This window comes from Schistocerca americana, chromosome X (genome assembly GCF_021461395.2).
Source record: "Schistocerca americana isolate TAMUIC-IGC-003095 chromosome X, iqSchAmer2.1, whole genome shotgun sequence".
Lineage (NCBI taxonomy): Eukaryota > Metazoa > Arthropoda > Insecta > Orthoptera > Acrididae > Schistocerca > Schistocerca americana.
The window spans coordinates 804831128-804852573 of record NC_060130.1 but is presented as its reverse complement, the minus strand read 5'-3'; the positions used below and the strand labels follow the sequence as shown (position 1 = coordinate 804852573).

Genomic DNA, 21446 nt, shown 5'->3' with positions numbered 1-21446 from the left:
TTCTATGTCCTTCCTCAATCCGACCTGATAGGGATCCCAAATGCTTGAGCATTACTCAAGAATAGGGTGTATTAGTGTTGTATAAGCGGTCTCCTTTACAGATGAACCACATCTTCCCAAAATTCTACCAATGAACCGAAGATGACTATCCGCCTTCCCCACAACTGCCATTGCATGCTTGTCCCACTTCATATCACTCTGCAATGTTAGGCCCAAATATTTAATTGACATGACTGTGTCAAGCGCTACACTACTAATGGAGTATTCAAACATTACGGGATTCTTTTTCCCATTCATCTGCATTAATTTACATTTATCAATATTTAGAGTTAGCTGCCATTCTTTACACCAATCACAAATCCTGTCCAAGTCATCTTGCATCCTCATACAGTCACTCAACACCAACACCTTCCCGTACACCACAGCATCATCAGCAGACAGCCGCACATTGCTATCCACCCTAGCCAAAAGATCATTTATGTAGATAGAAAACAACAGCGGACCTACCACACTTCCCTGGGGCACTCCAGATGATACCCTCACCTCCGATGAACACTCACCAAGGACAACGTACTGGATTCTATTACTTAAGAAGTCTTCAAGCCACTCACATATTTGGGAACCAATCCCATATGCTCATACCTTAGTTAGGAGTCTGCAGTGGGGCACCGAGTCAAACATTTTCCGGAAGTCAAGGAATATGGCACCTATCTGATACCCTTCATCCATGGTTCGCAAGATATCATGTGAAAAAAGGGCGAGTTGCGTTTCACAGGAGTGATGCTTTCTAAATCTGTGCTGATGCATGGACGGCAACTTCTCTGTCTCAAGGAAATTCATTATATTCGAACTGAGAATATGTTCGAGAATCCTGCAACAAACTGATGTTAAGGATATTGGTCTGCAATTTTGAGGATCCGTCCTTCTACCCTTCTTATATACGGGCATCATCTGCTCTTTTTTCCAGCCTAAAGACAGCAGACAGCAACCATACATTTAAAATTTATCAAAAAGGCTCCTTCACTGACATTTATCTCAGCTTCCTCCCAACATCCTACAGCCTACAAACATGTAGCATTCCACCACATGAGCCACTGACTCCTTTCTATCTCCATGTCCCAAGAAGATTTTGACCAAGAATGTAATACAATGAAAACAGTAGTCATAAATAATGAATCTGACCACAACATCATTGACAAAATTCTAAGTGAAAAGATGAAGAAACAAGCTAGGTCCCAGTTAACAACACAGCCAAAGTGGAAAAGAAATAGTGCAGATTACCTTTTATAAGAAAAATCTTAAACAGGATATGTAACATTTTGAAGCCAAATGGTTTCTCTGTGCTTTTCTATGTCCCCCAGACCCATAGTAGATTCAATTAAAATGAAATTATTGCATTTGCAGATCAATAACACAGGTGGCTCTCAGGTACTAGGTATTATTAACCCATGCTGAAATACCCATATCAGCATGTGGTGTAGCATCCACGGGTGCCAATGAGGTGCTCCATTCAGGGATCCAGTCAATCATATAGATGGCAAATACTGTCCTGGGATTCATCATGCCATGCTTGCCTGACCTGTTCAAGCAGTTCTATAAGAGTTGTTGGTTGATGAGTTGCATGAGTCCCTTCTTGTCCCATCATAACCCACAAGTGTGCAATTGGAGACAAGTCTCGAGATCATGCTGGCCAGGGAAGTTGCTGCATGTCTTGCAGAGCATGTTGAGTTTCATGGCAGTGTGTGGATGAGCATTATCCTGTTGGAACAACATATCACCTTCCTGCTCCAAGAACTGCAAAAGAATGGGTCAAACAACATTCTGCATATACCAAGTGCATGTTAGTGCCCCTCCAGAAATGCCAAAGGTGAACAAGAGGGTAGCTTGTTGCACCCCAGAGCGTAAGGCCTGGGATGGGGCTCATGTATCTTGGATGAATGCACTCTATGAGACAGCACTCACCATGTCTACATCGCATGTGCAAATGACCTTCACTTGCATGAAGGCAGAATCTGTTTTCATCACTGAAGACCACAGCACTCCCTTCTGTCTCCCAAGTGATACTATGATGGCACCAGTTGAGCTGTACACATTGATGTTCTAGTGAGAGTGAAAGATGGAGTAGAGATGTGTACTCATAGTCCCACTTCTAATAAACAGTTTTTAACAGTTCATGTTGACATGTCTGGGCTCACAAGCCCTCTTGTCTGTGGTGTGGTAGCTGTACAATCTGCCACAGCTACTCTTACTGTATGATGATTCTGGGGGGCATCTGTGCTGCATGTATGTCCAGAGCCTCTTCTATGGGTGTAAGAATGTTCACATGACCACTGATGCACAATTGACACAACATGTCCAACTTTTGTAGCAAGTCTGCAAAAAGACCATCCTGCCACTCAGAAGACCACAATATGTCCACATTCAAACTCACTCAGTTGGCTGTAGTGGCATGGTTGTCTGCTTGCTTCACACGTTTGCACCACACTGAGCCTTCTGGCTGTGGACATTCTCTATTAAAGGGTTGACACAGATGGCATTCTGGTAGCTATGCCACAATGCTACCTGTTGGCAGATGACACTGAAATCATTAACAGTGCATCTACTATACCCGAGGTGTCATATGCCATCATCAGATCAAAATCAGTGTTGTATTTGCGGGTGAGCTATTTCTTTTCTGGCATTATATGTGTGATTGTCACTAGACAACAATGTAGTATTAATTAGTGTTCTGTTACACTGATACATCCATTGATCTTCCCAAGTCTGCTCCTCAAAGTGGATTGTAAATTACTGATATCCTAATACGCATTTACTGAGCAGAGACTTAGCGTAAAGAAGGCACGTCAGATGAACAACATAACTTAATTAGTATAAGACTACAACTAATAAGAGCCTGCAACTTTCTTAATTTTGTACTGTTTGTTCAGTAAAGACTAAAAGCGAACTCCATCTAGCTAAAACTGTTCACCTTTCATGAATTATCTCACCTATCATATTTGTTTTGTATGTTTAAAAACTGCATTTGTGCAGAATTGTTGTTGATGTCCATTTTCTTAAGTGTACATGTTTCACAAGAATATGGTGCCTAAGACCAAAATTTTCTGGTTGTGTCGTATCAAAAAATATAATTTTTGGCAACAAGTTTACAGTTCTGATAAGTCATTGTTTCTACTTTTAACAAACATCATAATATTGCAACTTTTTGTACTTTTTAGGTATAGTTAGTGATGACATCAGACAGTAAGATATGTTACTTTATGAAATATTGTTTCATAATTTGCAGTAACAGATACTGGAAATTGCTGTTGTAGGGATTTGATGGACCAAGAGGTGAGGCAGGTCCACCTGGTTTCCCAGGGGAGAAGGGCAAGATAGGTATGCCAGGATTTGCAGGTTATCCTGGACCTCCTGGAGAGAAGGGTGACAAAGGCGCTGAAGGAAAAACAGGGCAACCTGGTGACAAAGGTGACAGGGTAAGGACAAACTGAGCCACACCTAATCATGTGTACATACACAAAAGTGCATGTGCACATACAGGCATATCCTTTACAAACAAACACACATACACACACATTAATTTGTTTACCTTACTTATTTCATGTGAGAAGAGTGTATTTTAACTATATGCAGTAGTGAATAGAATATGAGAGATATGAATGATTTTGTCATGCTATTACAAACAACCCCCCCCCCCCCCCCACCCCATGAACCATGGACCTTGCCTTTGGTGGGGAGGCTTGCATTCCTCAGTGATATAGATAGCCATACCTTAGGTGCAACCACAACGGAGGGGTATCTGTTGAGAGGCCAGACAAACGTGTGGTTCCTGAAGAGGAGCAGCAGCCTTTTCAGTAGTTGCAGAGGCAACAATCTGGATGATTGACTGATCTGGCCTTGTAACACTAACCAAAACGGCCTTGCTGTGCTGGTGCTGCGAACAGCTGAAAGCAAGGGGAAACTACAGCCATAATTTTTCCCGAGGGCATGCAGCTTTACTGTATAGTTAAATGATGATGGCATACTCTTGGGTAAAATATTCTGGAGGTAAAATAGTCCCCCATTCAGATCTCCGGGGGGGACTACTCAGGAGGATGTTGTTATCAGGAGAAAGAAAACTGGCATTCTGTGGATCGGAGTGTGGAATGTCAGATCCCTTAATTGGGCAGGTAGGTTAGAAAATTTAAAAAGGGAAATGGATAGGTTAAAGTTAAATATAGTGGGAATTAGTGAAGTTCAGTGGCAGGAGTAACAAGACTTCTGGTCAGGTGAGTACAGGGTTATAAATACAAAATCAAATAGGGGTAATGCAGGAGTAGGTTTAATAATGAATAGGAAAATAGGAATGCAGGTAAGCTACTACAGACAGCATAGTGAATGCATTATTGTGGCCAAGATAGATACAAAGGCCACGCCTACCACAGTGGTACAAGTTTATATGCCAACTAGCTCCACAGATGATGAACAGATTGATGAAATGTATGATGAGATAAAAGAAATTATTCAGACAGTGAAGGGAGATGAAAATTTAATAGTCATGGGTGACTGGAATTCAACAGTAAGAAAAGGGAGAGGAGGAAATGTAGTAGGTGAATATGGATTGGGTGGAAGAAATGAAAGAGGAAGCCGCCTGGTAGAATTTTGCACAGAGCACAGCTTATTCACAGCTAACACTTGGTTCAAGAATCAAGAAAGAAGGTTGTATAGATGGAAGAAGCCTGGAGATACCCGAAGGTATCAGATAAATTACATAATGGTAAGACAGGTTTTAAATTGTAAGACATTTCCATGGGCAGATGTGGACTCTGACCACAATCTATTGGTTATGAACTGTAGATTAAAAATGAAGAAACTGCAAAAAGGTGGGAATTTGAGGAGATGGGACCTAGATAAACTGAAAGAACCAGAGGTTGTAGAGACCTTCAGGGAGAGCATTAGGGAACGAATGGCAAGAATGGAGGAAGGAAATACAGTAGAAGAAGAATGGGTAGCTTTGAGAGATGAAATAGTGCAGGTAGCAGAGGATCAAGCAGGTAAAAAGATGCGGGCTAATAGAAACCCTTTGGTAACAGAAGAGATATTGAATTTAATCAATGAAAGGAGAAAATATAAAAATGCGGTGAATGTAGCAGGCAAAAATGAATACAAACGTCTCAAAAATGAGATCGACAGAAAGTGCAAAATGGCTAAGCAGGGATGGCTAGAGGACAAATGTAAGGATGTGGAGGCATATATTATTAGGGGTAAGATAATGTACATGAAGATGAAGTTGCAGATATGATACTGTGTGAAGAGTTTGACAGAGTACTGAAAGACCTAAGTCGAAACAATGCCCTGGGAGTAGACAACATTCCATTAGAACTACTGTCAGCCTTGGGAGAGCCAGGCTCAACAAAACTGTACTGTCTGGTGAGCAAGATGTATGAGACAGACGAAATATCCTCAGACTTCAAGAAGAATATAATAATTCCAATTGCAAAGAAAGCAGGTGTTGACAGATGTGAAAAATACCGAACCATCAGTTTAATAAGCCACAGCTGCAAAATACTAACATGAATTCTTTACAGGCGAATGGAAAAATTGGTAGAAGCCGGCCTCGGCGAAGATCAGTTTGGATTTCGCAGAAATGTTGGAACACTTGAGGCAATACTGACCCTATGACTTATCTTAGAAAATAGATTAAGGAAAGGGAAACCTACATTTCTAGCATTTGTAGACTTAGAGAAAGCTTTTGACAATGTTGACTGGAATACTCTCTTTCAAATTCTGAAGATGGCAGAGGTAAAGTACTGGGAGCAAAAGGCTATTTACAATTTGTACAGAAATCAGGTGGCAGTTATAAGAGTCAAGGGGCATGAAAGGGAAGCAGTGGTTGGGAAGGGAGTGAGACAGGGTTGTAGCCTATCCCTGATGTTATTCAATCTGTATATTGAGCAAGCAGTAAAGGAAACAAAAGAAAAGTTCAGAGTTGAAATTAATTTCCATGGAGAAGAAATAAAAACTTTGAGGTTCGCCAATGACATTGTAATTCTGTCAGAGACAGCAAAGGACCTGGAAGAGCAGCTGAACAGAATGGACAGTGTCTTGAAAGGAAGATATAAGATGAACATCAACAAAAACAAAACGAGGATAATGGAATGTAGTCAAATTAAATCGGGTGATGCTGCAGGAATTAGATTAGGAAATGAGATGCTTAAAGTAGTAAATGAGTTTTGCTATTTGGGGAGCAAAATAACTGATGATGGTTGAAGTAGAGAGGATATAAAATGTAGACTGGCAATGGCAAGAAAAGCGTTTCTGAAGAAGAGAAATTTGTTAACATCAAATATGGATTTAAATGTCAGGAAGTTATTTCTAAAAGTATTTGTATGGAGTGTAGCCATGTGTGGAAGTGAAACATGACGATAAATAGTTTAGACAAGAAGAGAACAGAAGCTTTCAAAATGTGGTGCTACAGAAGAATGCTGAAGATTAGATGGGTAGATCACATAATTAATGAGGAGATATTGAATAGAATTGGAGAGAAGAGAAATTTGTGGCACAACTTGACTAGAAGAAGGGATCGGTTGTTAGGGCATATTCTGAGGCATCAAGGGATCACCAATTTAGTATTGGAAGGCAACGTGGAGGGTAAAAATTGTAGAGGGAGACCAAGAGATGAGTACACTAAACAAATTCAGATGGATGTAGGTTGCAGTAGGTACTGGGAGATGAAAAATCTTGCACAGGATAGAGTAGCATGGAGAGGTGCATCAAACCAGTGTCTGGACTGAAGACCACAACAACAACATTACAAACAAAAATAAAAAAGTCTCCAGTTTTACAGGTGCACATAAATAGGTTACATTCAAGAATCCCCATTTACTTAACTTAGTTTTATTGTAATGATAATGTCATAGACTTCAGGTTTGTGACAAATAACGGTGTTTTGTATCAACAAGTATGTTTTAAAATTACTGCAGCAGCAGGGACATTGCTTACCTCTGTCATTAATTACAATTAACTGAAGAAATCTTAAGTTTGTGTTACTATTCTGAAAACAGAGTCTCCCTATGACAGCATTATAATATTAGCAATAACTAATCTTTGCATTTGCAGGGAAATCCTGGCCAGCCTGGGGAGAGAGGAGAAACTGGTCCTAGAGTAAGTAGTCATTTTGTTGTATGAGAGGTCTGCATGAAGCAGTCCATCCTTCTGTTCACCTACTCAACAATTTTTCTAAAGCAGTGACTAACTTGAAACACATCTCAGAATGTAGATGAAGCTAAATGCTTTTTTAACAACTTCTTGATAGCATCTCCTATATTATAGACTAGTTCTTAAATATAATCATTAACAAATTTTTTAAAAGGTCTATTTCTATATTTTTTTGTAATCAGATGTGTGTTGTCAGTGATTTACTTGAATACTTGTAAGTGAACTGATCGATTATGTCATGAAAAGATTGAATGAATGATGTATGAGTTTTCTCATCTTTCATCTTCAAACCATTTGTGGCCTTTCAGCCTTTTATTTTATATTTTCTTACTGAAGAATTGTGCCAATAAAGTCACTTCGGAAATAAATTGTGTCTTATGAGATCTGTTTGCAGCCAGTTGTAATCTAATGAATTGAATCTGAATATCTCAAATGTAATATCCTTTTGATGTCTCACACTTCATTCTATGGTCATTTGAAGAGAAAAATAACTTTTGCAATGTTTATTTGAATTTTACCCTTTTCTTTTGCTGTTGTGGCATATGCATATTCTAACACGTTAAAATAATTACAGGGTTTCCGTGGATCAAGAGGAAGAAGAGGTGTAGAAGGTATTCCAGGACCAAAGGTAAGTAAAAAAAAGCTTTAACTGAGTTTTATAAGGAGCAATTACATTACAAGTAGTAAATGTCAGATAGTTTGTATTAACAATGTTAATAGCCCCTTTACACAGAATAATTGCTGACTGTGAAAATGGCATATCATCCTACTCATTGATGAAGTTACTAAATCATCATTTCCTTGTATTTTATCTGTGCTCTAACACCATGTAATATATTATGGTGATGGTCCTAACTAAGTTGGTGTACTTTGTTGGTTGCTCCAAGATACCCCTGCACCTAACTCCCAAGGCCTGTTTACCAAATAAATTCGCAACATTCAGTGCAGAGTTTTATGCAATTTTTATAGCTCTGGAGCAGCTTTCCAGCATCCATTCTGTGAAGAGAATCAAGTTCAGAACACAAACAGCAAGGGGGTCATCATTCTTCTGTGTATCAGGGTACATTGGGATTGGAGAAAATGTGTTCATGAATGCAACAGCTAAACATGTCTGCATAGAACAGTGCATGGCACAATGCTTCATTTCCTTGTATTTTATAACATTGCTATTGAGTCTTTCGAGCATTCATCAGGAGGGGGGAAAATGACTGGGAGTAATGTCCTATTAGCCACTTGGAATTCCTTCTGCAGGTTATTTGAGTATGACAGTGTGATGTTACTGCATCTTCAAACAGGACACTGCTGACTTACAATGCATGGGTTTCTTCTCAAGTACCCTAGCAGTGTGCAGGGGTTGTAGTGTTCAGATTTTTGTATGCCAAATTGCAATGGAATATCTTTTATGATGTCACAAGAGGGATGCAACTTATTGTCTGATCTTCCCTGATTTACCTGCCAATGAACTGAATTCATTGTGTGGTGTTTGACCTCTTACCAAAATTTCTAGTAAGAAATCTAAGTGTTTTCTCTGGGTGGCTGGTTCATCCATTTATTTTGTAAATGATCAGTTGGCTACAGTTATACCTACTGTACTGTAAGTGTCTTTTAAATTACAGGAGATGTTAATTACTTTAACTCTCATGCATTTGAGGCTAGATGTGATAGACACTGGGAATGAGAAAATGAAGTTAAGTGTGATTTCACTTGCTGATTTATCTATATTAGATATATTAACCAAATATATCTCTAATTTTATATTTGTAAATCCAATAAAAACTGTGATGCTGAATGACTTTACTGTGTCACTACTATCATATCACTTAACAAATAATGTAATAACAATGTGATAATTAACTAGATCCTTTGCTACCCATGTTAATTGATTTTTCACCTAAAGCTCTGTCTACCATCCCAGAATGATGTGTGTTATCTTTTTTGTATAATATTCTCTTAGTCGTGCAACAGCCTCTATGAAAACTCTAGTAATCAGACAATTTTGATGGATTTTCCATCTTTTACTCCAGCCATTAGTTAGTTTCTTATCCTTGTCTCCAGTAGTAATTCTCATCCGTTGACAGAAACATATATAAATGGGAAAAGAAGAGATATTCTATCAAAGAAAAGCTATCTGGTTTATTAACCACAGAAGCTGTTACAAAATCTATAAATTTGCATATAAATGTGGACCAACTGGCAATAACTGCTTGTTTACTTCTTATACTTTCAGGGTGACACTGGCCAACCTGGTCCCCCTGGTTCTCCTGGAGAACCTGGACCACAAGGACCAGATGGAATGAGAGGATTTATTGGACCACAGGGTCCTCCAGGACCAAATGGCAAGGATGGTATCCAAGGACCTCCTGGAGAAAGGGGCCCTCCAGTAAGTTATCAACTTCTATAATCTTTCCACGCTACTGTTTAAACAAGAGATTTCAACTACAATTAATTGCCATCAAAAGAAATACACACATTTTTATCACTATCTGACGATCAGTGGGAAGAAACAGTCTAGCTTGCAATGACAGCAGAAGATTTATTTACACATTTCACCTTTTTGAGGCATCATCCGAATTTGTTTAGGAACTGTGGGTAACACATTAGTGATAAGCAGCAAAAACTTTTTGTTGCCTTCACAGAAGTTCTCCTGCGAACCTTTGAGAACTAGCAGCCGGCACACAGTTTTAATCTGCCAGGAAGTTTCATATCAGTGCACACTCCACTACAGAGTGAAAATCTCATTCTGGAAACATCCCCAACACTGTGGCTAAGCAATGTCTCCACAATATCCTTTCTTCCAGGAGTGCTAGTTCTGCAAGGTTCACAGGAGAGCTTCTGTGAAGTTTGGAAAGTAGGAGATGAGGTACTGGCAGAAGTAAAGCTGTGAGGATAGGGTGTGAGTCATGTTTGGGTAGCTCACTTGGTAGAGCACTTGCCCGCGAAAGGCAAGGGTCCCAAGTTCAAGTCTCGGTCTGGCACACAGTTTTAATCTGCCAGGAAGTTTCATATAAGCACATACTCCACTGCAGAGTGAAAACCTCATTCCGGAAAACATTTCTCAATGCAATTTACTGTACAGTTTTACCTGTTATAGGAAGTGTTTCACAAGACATCCTCACATTTGGAGGTAATACTGCAATCATCTTAGTAGTGAATTATGAAACCTTTCAAACACCCCCAGATCATCTCGTAAATCATGACAAGACTGTACAGTTTACCGCTCCAGCTCTTCAACTTTATTAATGGAAGTGCTGTACACTTCACTTCTGAGATGGCCTCAAACAGAAAAATCCAGAAGATTAAGGTCAGGTGACCTTGGTGGCCACGGTACAGGTTGTACTTCACTATCCATCTTGGCCCACATTGGCACATTAGATGTCATTTTATCTCAGCTGAAAAATGTTCACTGCCCCATCATGCATATACACTTTCCCCAATGTTGTGCAAGGTAAGTCAGACCATGGGTGAAACTGAAGTCTAATTAGATGGGAATTTAAAGAAAAAGTTTCATATTTTGCTGTTTATTGTGATCCGCCCTGTATATAAAATAACAAGATATTTATTATAATGTTTATAGATAAATGAATCTCATGTGGCTCACAGCTTGGTGCAAACTTTTTCATCTGACACCATTTCAGTGACAGGCACATCAGTTTCAATTGATGCTGTCACCAGCAATTGAATCCAGGTCCACTGCATGTATGTGTGGATGCTATCTTTCAGCTGTGAAAAGGGGTTGTAATATTTATGATGTGAGTAAAATTGTTCTAACTGAATATTATTAAATTCAGAGCATTTTGACTAATATATTTCAATTGCTCTTCACAGCAACATATGAACTGCTTTGCCAATTCTCAGTGATCAGAAATAAACTGTATATGGACACAGAGTCATGCACCTTAACCAGCTGAGGCACCTTCCTCCTAAGCTTTGCCACTGCATAGCAGACAATGACATCCAAACAATGTCGTAGAAACATTTCCTTCCAGCATGCGGTGTTCAGTTGTTCTCCTACAGTGGTCTTGTTCCATGCTAACACTTTATTCTGTGTCTGCTAGTTCACTCTTTTGTGAACTTAAGCTTATTTTTACTGTCTTGGCAATCCAACTAATGGAAATGTGTATCTGCAAGATACCAAATAAGCTGTCTGATGCATATCATCAAAAAAGGAGAATGAAGTAAAGGAAAGAAAATGAAAAGCAAGCTAGGGCTACAATTTATTTTTATTTTTGATCGATTTATTTATTATTCTCTTTTTTTTTTTTTTTTTTTTTTTTTTTTTTTTTTTTTTTTTTTTTTTTTTTTACACTGCTGCCTTCTATGAAAAGCAAAAAATCTTATAAAGATGTTGCTTATCCAAATAGAAGTATTGTGAGCACAGGTGAACACCCCCCTACAGCTACAACTGTCTCTTTGAGAGGTGAACCGTCACTGGCACATGTAAGAGCTTATTTTATATACTTGTTGCCAGATTTAATTTCTAGGGAATTACTAATTTTATATGAAAAATTGAGTTTATTAGTGTTACCCTTTATTATTATTTATAATCAAAGAAGTAAAAGTAAAATGATCTTTGAAAAAAATGACAAATACAGTAGTCTTGACCATCTGACTCATTACTATCCAGCCCTCCATACCACAGTATACAGCCTCGATAAAAATGCAGGTTTGTCAATACATTGCAAATGGGCATATGCCTCAGTCCACCAACATACCATGTGCAAATCTCTGATGCACCATGAAAAGTGAGGATTTCTTTCTGTACTATATGCATCATTTTGAATTTTGTGTAATTTAATTGAACAGTATAGCGTCTATCTTAAAATAAAAATGGTCTTACCAAGACCCCAAGGAAAGCTAATTAAGAGCTGTGGGAATGAGGGGTAGGGTGCTCGCGGGGAAACATTTTGTTAAACATTTTGATGACTGAACGCTTTTAAAGTTCTGAAAAGTTACTTTGTGTCTCATTTCATTTTATTTATAATTTCTGTATATGTCAACTCTGTTCTGACTGTCCTATTCTGAGCAGATAATAGCTAGGTTCCTATCTATCACACTGTACTGAGATGTACTGTATATTACCACTGATGTATTACCATTTGTACAGTAAGTGCAAGTTATGAGTGCGGGTGACAGGACAGGTAGTGAATTTAAGGGTAATAAGATTAAGGCATAGTTGAAACCAAAGCAGTTTTTGGAAAAACGGCTTCAGAGGCCCTACATGGGGAGAGGCATGATAGAAAACTTCAGTCTCTCCAAGATCAATCTGCTAAATTGTGTCAAAAGACTCTGAATGCCTACTCAGAATATTGTAATACAATTTCCCAATTTACAAACATTCTTGTAATTTGTTGACATGATTATCTTCTAGTTACTTTTAAGGTCTCTTAAACTGCACTGGAGAGTTGAGAGTGGTAAGAGTCAGAGATTCAGTCCATCTCTTCTTATATGCACAGTGGCTGACTGAAGACATACATTCCAGTCAGAAAGTATTTTTAATCTAACCTTTTGCTGTAGACATTATGTATGCTTCATATTGTGTGTCTACTGATCCAGGATTTGGAACAAGATTTCCATCCTCTTGGTTTGACTTGATTTGATTTGATTTCCTTATTAATCTCTGAAACAATTTACATTGTATGGATTTGATCATTGAATAATAGACAATTTAACAGTTTAAATTTGTTTCTGACACAGTAGTTAACAGTGAAATTTCCTTATTTGTTTCTTACACAATAGCTGACAGTGAAATTTTCTTACAATCTAATTTACATTTTTCAGTCTTACATAATTATTATTTCTCCTTATAGTTTAACACAGAACTTTCAGATTTTAAGTAGCCTTTTTTAATTCAAGTAATCCATTACTGTATAGTAACTTTTATTTTCTAAAAATGTTTATAGTTTTTCTTTGAAGGAGAAGATTGTCTCTATGTCTTTTATGTTTTTTGGTAATTTATTATATAATTTGATGGCATTGTACTGTAGACTCTGTTGTGTTTTAACTTTATTTTTTCTATCCAGATGCAAATTATTGCAGTTCCTAGTTTTGTAACCATGTACAAAACGATTATTAACATAGTGTCCAATATTTTTTCTAATGTACATAACATTCTGAAAAATATATTCACATGGGACAGTTAAGATTTCCAGCATTTTAAAAAGTTCAAGGCAGTGAGCCATGCTGCCACTCTTGGTCATTATATGTACTGCTCTTTTCTGCAATTTCAATATAGCTTTGATATTTTACCTGTTCACTCCCCAGAATATTATCCCATAACTAATAACAGAATGGATATATGCAAAGTATACTGATCTAATACATGAAATATCACATGCTGAAGTAAGAACTCTGAGGGCATAGAATGCTGTAGAGATTCTGTTACGAAGTATTTTTACATGGTCTTCCCACTTCAACTATCTAACAACTTGCATGCCAAGAAATTTTGTGCTTTCCACCCATCATATGGTTTCGTTACCTAACTTCAGGTTATTATAATATGGTTTTTTATTTATGTAAAAGTTCATAGCACTTGTTTTCTTAATATTAAGCATGACTTTGTTGTTAACTGCCCACTCATACACACTGTTTAGTGTTTCTTCAGCTTTCTATCTTAGATCTACATATGATGTGTCACTGATTGGCACATTAGGGTCATCTGCAAACAATATTGTATGCCCATGCCTTATACTTTGTGGAAAATCATTAATATAAATTAGAAATAGTACTGGACCTAGGACACTACCCTGTGGTACACCTGTATTTATATGTTTGGGGTCAGTTATATGTGGTGACTTCAATATAAATTGTATAAGTGATTGTGCAAGGAAAAGGATGCTGGTAGACCTCCTTAATTCATATAATCTTATGCAAACTGTATTCTTTCCAACGAGAGTGCAAGGGAACAGTAGAACAACCATAGACAATATTTTTGTTCATTTGTCATTACTAGAAGGGCATTCTGTTAGCAAAATGGTGAATGGCCTTTCAGATCATGATGCACAAATTTTAAGCCTAAAAGATTTTTGTGCTGTAACACATGTTAAATATACACTCCTGGAAATTGAAATAAGAACACCGTGAATTCATTGTCCCAGGAAGGGGAAACTTTATTGACACATTCCTGGGGTCAGATACATCACATGATCACACTGACAGAACCACAGGCACATAGACACAGGCAACAGAGCATGCACAATGTCGGCACTAGTACAGTGTATATCCACCTTTCGCAGCAATGCAGGCTGCTATTCTCCCATGGAGACGATCGTAGAGATGCTGGATGTAGTCCTGTGGAACGGCTTGCCATGCCATTTCCACCTGGCGCCTCAGTTGGACCAGCGTTCGTGCTGGACGTGCAGACCGCGTGAGACGACGCTTCATCCAGTCCCAAACATGCTCAATGGGGGACAGATCCGGAGATCTTGCTGGCCAGGGTAGTTGACTTACACCTTCTAGAGCACGTTGGGTGGCACGGGATACATGCGGACGCGCATTGTCCTGTTGGAACAGCAAGTTCCCTTGCCGGTCTAGGAATGGTAGAACGATGGGTTCGATGACGGTTTGGATGTACCGTGCACTATTCAGTGTCCCCTCGATGATCACCAGTGGTGTACGGCCAGTGTAGGAGATCGCTCCCCACACCATGATGCCGGGTGTTGGCCCTGTGTGCCTCGGTCGTATGCAGTCCTGATTGTGGCGCGCACCTGCACGGCGCCAAACACGCATACGACCATCATTGGCACCAAGGCAGAAGTGACTCTCATCGCTGAAGATGACACGTCTCCATTTGTCCCTCCATTCACGCCTGTCGCGACACCACTGGAGGCGGGCTGCACGATGTTGGGGCATGAGCGGAAGACGGCCTAACGGTGTGCAGGACCGTAGCCCAGCTTCATGGAGACGGTTGCGAATGGTCCTCGCCGATACCCCAGGACCAACAGTGTCCCTAATTTGCTGGGAAGTGGCGGTGCGATCCCCTACAGCACTGCGTAGGATCCTACGGTCTTGGCGTGCATCCGTGCGTCGCTGCGGTCCGGTCCCAGGTCGACGAGCACTTGCACCTTCCGCCGACCACTGGTGACAACATCGATGTACTGTGGAGACCTCACGCCCCACGTGTTGAGCAATTCGGCGGTACGTCCACCCGGCCTCCCGCATGCCCACTATACGCCCTCGCTCAAAGTCCGTCAACTGCACATACGGTTCACATCCACGCTGTCGCGGCATGCTACCAGTGTTAAAGACTGCGATGGAGCTCCGTATGCCACGGCAAACTGGCTGACACTGACGGCGGCGGTGCACAAATGCTGCGCAGCTATCGCCATTCGACGGCCAACACCGCGGTTCCTGGTGTGTGCGCTGTGCCGTGCGTGTGATCATTGCTTGTACAGCCCTCTCGCAGTGTCCGGAGCAAGTATGGTGGGTCTGACACACCGGTGTCAATGTGTTCTTTTTTCCATTTCCAGGAGTGTAGTTACCAACTTTTTAGGAAAGCTGATCCAGTTGCTGTAGAGACTTTTGTAAACCTTATCAAGGAACAAGAGTGGCAAGATGTTTATAGTGCTGATACAGTAGACGATAAATATAATGCTTTGCTCAAGACTTTTCTCGTGCTCTTTGAAAGTTGCTTTCCGTTAGAACATTCAAAACAGGGTACTAGCACAAACAGGCAGCCTGGGTGGCTGACTAAAGGTATAAGAATATCTTGTAGAACAAAGTGGCAATTGTATCAAAACGTTAGAAACAGTCACAATCTAAATGCAGTATACCACTACAAACAGTATTGTAAGGTGCCTAAAAAAGTTATTAGGAAGGCAAAAAGTATGTGGTATGCAGATAGAATAGCTAAGTCTCAGGATAAAATTAAAACCGTATGGTCAGTCGTAAAGGAAGTGGCTGGTCTGCAGAGACAGGTCGAGGATATAGAATCAGTGCATAGTGGGAATGTCTGTGTTACTGATAAGTCGCATATATGTACAGTATTTAATAATCACTTTCTGAATATAGCAGGTGAACTAAATAGAAACCTAGTCCCAATAGGGAATCATATAGCGCTCATAGAAAAAAGTGTTCCGAGACTGTTACCTGAAATGCTCCTCCATGATACTGACAAGAGGGAGATTGAGTTAATAATTAAATCACTAAAGACCAAGAACTCTCATGGATATGACAGGGTATCTAGCAGAATACTGAAGTATTGTTCCATGTATGTTAGCCCAGTACTTAGCCATATCTGTAACTTTTCCTTTAGGAGTGGTCGGTTTCCTGACCGATTAAAGTACTCGGTAGTGAAGCCACTTTATAAAAAGGGAGACAGGGATAATGTTGATAATTATAGACCTATTTCTATGCCATCGGTGTTTGCTAAAGTTATCGAGAGGGTTGTATATACAAGGTTACTGCAGCATTTAAATTCACATAATTTGCTGTCAAATGTACAGTTTGGTTTTAGAAATGGCTTAACAACTGAAAATGCTGTAGTCTCTTTTCTCTGTGAGGTTTTGGATGGATTAAATAAAAGGTTGCAAACATTAGGTGTTTTCTTTGATTAAACGAAGGCTTTTGACTGTGTTGACCACAAAATATTACTGCAGAAGTTGGAACATTATGGAGTAAGGGGAGTAGCTTACAATTGGTTCACCTCTTACTTTAAGAACAGAAAGCAGAAGGTAATTCTCCGCAATATTGAGAGTGGTAATGATGTTCAGTCCCAATGGGGCACTGTTAAATGGGGCGTTCCACAAGGATCGGTGCTGGGGCCACTGCTGTTTCTTATTTATATAAATGATATGCCTTCTAGTATTACAGGTGATTCAAAAATATTTCTGTTTGCTGATGACACCAGCTTGGTAGTGAAGGATCTTGTGTGTAATATTGAAACATTATCAAATAATGTAGTTCATGAAATAAGTTCGTGGCTTGTGGAAAATAATTTGATGCTAAATCACAGTAAGACTCAGTTTTTACAGTTTCTAACTCACAATTCAACAAGAACTGATATTTTAATCAGACAGAATGGGCATGTTATAAGCGAGACGGAACAGTTCAAGTTCCTAGGCGTACGGATAGATAGAAAGCTGTTGTGGAAAGCCCATGTTCAGGATCTTGTTCAGAAACTAAATGCCGCTTTACTTACCATTAGAACAGTATCTGAAATAAGTGACATTTCAACATGAAAAGTAGTCTACTTCACGTATTTTCATACGCTTATGTCATATGGTATTGTTTTTTGGGGTAATTCTTCTGATTCAAAAAGGGTATTTTTGGCTCAAAAACGGGCTGTTCAAGCTATGTGTGGTGTAAGTTCGAAAACCTCTTGTCGACCCCTATTCAATAGTCTGGGAATTTTGACATTGCCCTCACAGTATATATTTTCTTTAATGTCGTTTGTTGTTAGCAGTATTAGCTTATTCCCAAGAGTTAGCAGCTTTCACTCAGTTAATACTAGGCAGAAATCAAATCTGCATGTGGAATGCACTTCCTTGACTCTTGTGCAGAAAGGAGTGCAGTATTCTGCTGCATCCATTTTCAATAAGCTACCACAAGAACTCAAAAATCTTAGCAGTAGCCCAAACGCTTTTAAGTCTAAACTGAAGAGTTTCCTCATGGCTCACTCCTTCTATTCTGTCGAGGAGCTCCTGGAAGACCTAAAAAATTAAGCAAATTCCAGTGTTACATTCTTGATTTTTTTTATTTAAACTAACGACGTATCACCTGAATATGTTTCTTATATTTCATTTTATCTGTTTCTACAATCTACAACTGAATATGTTTCTTATATTTCATTTTATCTGTTTCTACAATCGTGTTATAATTTCATGTATTGACTCGTTCCATGACCATGGAGACTTCTCCTTAATATGGTCCCACGGAACAATAAATAAATAAATAAAATAAATAAATAAAAGAAATATGTTTTTCAATACAGTTGGAGTTACATGATAAATGTGTTATTCCAGTCATCTGTATTCTATTTTCTAGATATGACTGGAACCATTTTTTTACGATCCCCCTTATTCCCAGTTCATCTAGCTTAACCAACAGTGTTTTGTGATCCACTGTGTCAAACACTTTGGTTAGATCGAGAAATACACCTGTTGTATAGTTTCCTTTATTGAGTGCTTCTAGGATATATTTAGTAAGATATGCTGTTGCCGCTTCTGTGCCTTTCCCTGTTCAGAATCCAAACTGGTCATTGGCTAGGAGGTTGTGCTTATTTAAGTAGCTCTTTCACAATAGTTTCTATTATTTTTGCAAAACGGCCTTGCCCCAGTGGATACACCAGTTCCTGTGAGATCACCGAAGTTAAACGGTGTCGAGCGTGGTTGGTGCTTGGATGGGTGACCATCCAGGCTGCCATGCGCTGTTGCCATTTTTTGGGGTGCACTCCACCTCGTGATACCAACTGAGGAGCTACTCGACTGAATAGTAGCGGCTTCGGTCAAGAATACCATCATAACGACCGGGGGAGCGGTGTGCTGATCCCACGCCACTCCTAACTCCAATCCGCATCCTCCACTGAGGATGACACGCCGGTCGGATGGTCCCGATGGGCCACTTGAGGCCTGAAGATGGAGTGGTTTATTTTTGCAAAGCACGAGAGCAGTGAGAGTGACCTCTAATTTTTTACATTTCCTGTGTCTCCTTTTTTGAAGGCAGTACTTTAGCATATTTTAAGTAGTCAGGAAAGTAACCCTGCTTGAAAGACTGATTTATAATATTAACTAATGGTGATAACAAGCTCTCTATACAGTCTTTAATTAGAAAAATTGGAACTACACCTAAACAAGCTGAATTTTTATTTTTCACTTTGCAAACTACTTTGTAGACTTCTTCCTTTGTTGTTGGCAGTAATACTGTTGAATGTGGTACACTTTTGTTTAGCTTTAGATTTCCTGTTTCCCATAATTTCCTATTCTGCAGTGAATTACTTTTTCTTTAAAAAATTTATATTCAATTGTGATTCTAAATGTGTGTGTCTGTTGCCTTCCCACCAACTGTTTCCACCTTAGCAATTTGTAATTTGCAAATATAACAAAGATTTTAAACATTCTTGAATTTGCGAGAAATAGCACTGGCAACAACTCAGTTGCTGGTACCACCAACAGTAAGCATTCCATTTTTGTAACTTCATTTAATAGACACTGAATGTACAATGAATATCTTCCATTATTAACATAACACTCATTTCTGTGTAACAAAATAAACCATTTATACAGACTGCATTGCATGGCTAGGCTATTAAAAGTACTACATAAGTTCCTGGTATTCAGGAAATCTTCCTACATTATTGTAAAGCAGGTAACGCAAGCACTATTGTATGTAATTGCTGTCTGAGGAAGCACTTTTGATTGTAGAATGTAATGTGAATATGCACTACAATAAGAATTCATTATTACAGGGCGAGCCTGGACCACCAGGGCCAGCAGGTGCACCTGGGGTAGTTGGACCACCAGGCCCAATGGGAGAGCCTGGACCTATGGGTGAGCCTGGAAACCCCGGGCACCCTGGATTGCCAGGTGAGCCAGGACATCCTGGAGAAGCAGGAAAGGAAGGACCATCTGGTCCTCCTGGTCCACAGGGAAAGCCTGGTCCTCCAGGTGGCCCAGGACTGCCAGGGTTCCCTGGGGAAAGAGGACTTCCTGGGTTACCGGTAAGTATGAAACAATCATTTACTATTTTTTCTTCTTACTGAGATGAAATACATTGGAGATTCCAATACTTATTAGTAAGTATGGAAGGCATCAGCAGTGTGACTAACTGTTCAGTAACCTGTTGGTCAACATCTGCACTTACTATAACTACCATCATACGAGCAAAGGCATCACTCAGAGAGAAAGGCACAAGAAAAACTGCTGACAGATAAGTCACCACTGTTTTTAAGAAAGCTTGACATTATACACTACTGGCCATTAAAATTGCTACGCCAAGAAGAAATGCAGATGATAAATGGGTATTATTGGACAAATATATTATACTAGAACTGACATGTGATTACATTTTCACACAATTTGGGTGCATAGATCCTGAGAAATCAGTACCCAGAACAACCACCTCTGTCCGTAATAACGGCCTTGATACGCCTGGACATTCAGTCAAGCAGAGCTTGGGTGGCATGTACAGATACAGCTGCCCGTGCAGCTTCAACATGATACAACAGTTCATCAAGAGTAGTAGTGACTGGCGTATTGTGATGAGCCAGTTGCTCGCCACCATTGACCAGACATTTTCAATTGGTGAGAGATCTGGAGAATGTGCTGGCCAGGGCAGCAGTCGAACATTTTTTGTATCCAGAAAGCCCCATACAGGACCTGCAACATGCAGTCGTGCCGTATCATGCTGATGAAGGGTAGAGCATGGGTTGTAGCACATCTGAAATGTAACATCCACTGTTCAAAGTGCTGTCAATGCGAACAAGAGGTGACTGAGACGTGTAACCAATGGCACCCCATACCATCACGCTGGATGATACGCCAGTATGGCGATGATGAATACACGCTTCCAATGTGCGTTCACCACGATGTCGCCAAACACGGATGTGACCATCATGATGATGTAAACAGAATCTGGATTCATCCAAAAAAAATGGCGTTTTGCCATTCATGCACCCAGGTTTCCATTGAGTATACCATCATAGGTGCTCCTGTCTGTGATTCAGCGTCAAGGGTAACAGCAGCCATGGTCTCCGAGCTGACAGTCCATGCTGCTGCAATCGTCATCGAACTGTTCGTGCAGATGGTTGTTGTCTTGCAAACGTCCCCATCTGTTGACTCAGGGATCGAGACGTGGCTGCACGATCCATTACAGCCATGCCGATAAGATGACTGTCATCTTGACTGCTAATGATATGAGGCCATTGGGATCCATCACAACATTCCGTATTACCCTCCTGAACCCACTGATTCCATATTCCGCCAACAGTCATTGGATCTTGACCAACACGAGGAGCAATGTTACGATACGATAAACCACAATCGCGATAGGCTACAATCTGACCTTTATCGAAGTCAGAAACGTGATGTTACACATTTCTTCTTCTTACACGAGGCATCACAACAAAGTTTCACCAGGTAATGCCAATCAACTGCTGTTTGTGTATGAGAAATCGGTTGGAAACTTCCCTCATGTCAGCATGTTGTAGGTGTCGCCACCGGCACCAACCTTGTGTGAATGCTCTGAAAAGCTAATCATCATATCACAGCATCTCCTTCCTGCCGGTTAAATTTCACACCTGTAGCACATCATCTTCATGG

General features: G+C 39.8%; 1 protein-coding gene across 1 annotated transcript in view; it reads left to right on the top strand.

Annotated features, from left to right (window-relative positions):
* Positions 1-21446, top strand: part of LOC124556687 (collagen alpha-1(XI) chain-like) — a 560578-nt gene that overhangs the window by 426092 nt on the left and 113040 nt on the right. Inside the window, exons 13-17 of the mRNA XM_047130656.1 lie at positions 3312-3473; positions 7096-7140; positions 7769-7822; positions 9422-9574; positions 19595-19846. Coding sequence (XP_046986612.1) covers positions 3312-3473; positions 7096-7140; positions 7769-7822; positions 9422-9574; positions 19595-19846 — 666 coding nt within the window. The remainder of the gene's footprint in view (positions 1-3311; positions 3474-7095; positions 7141-7768; positions 7823-9421; positions 9575-19594; positions 19847-21446) is intronic.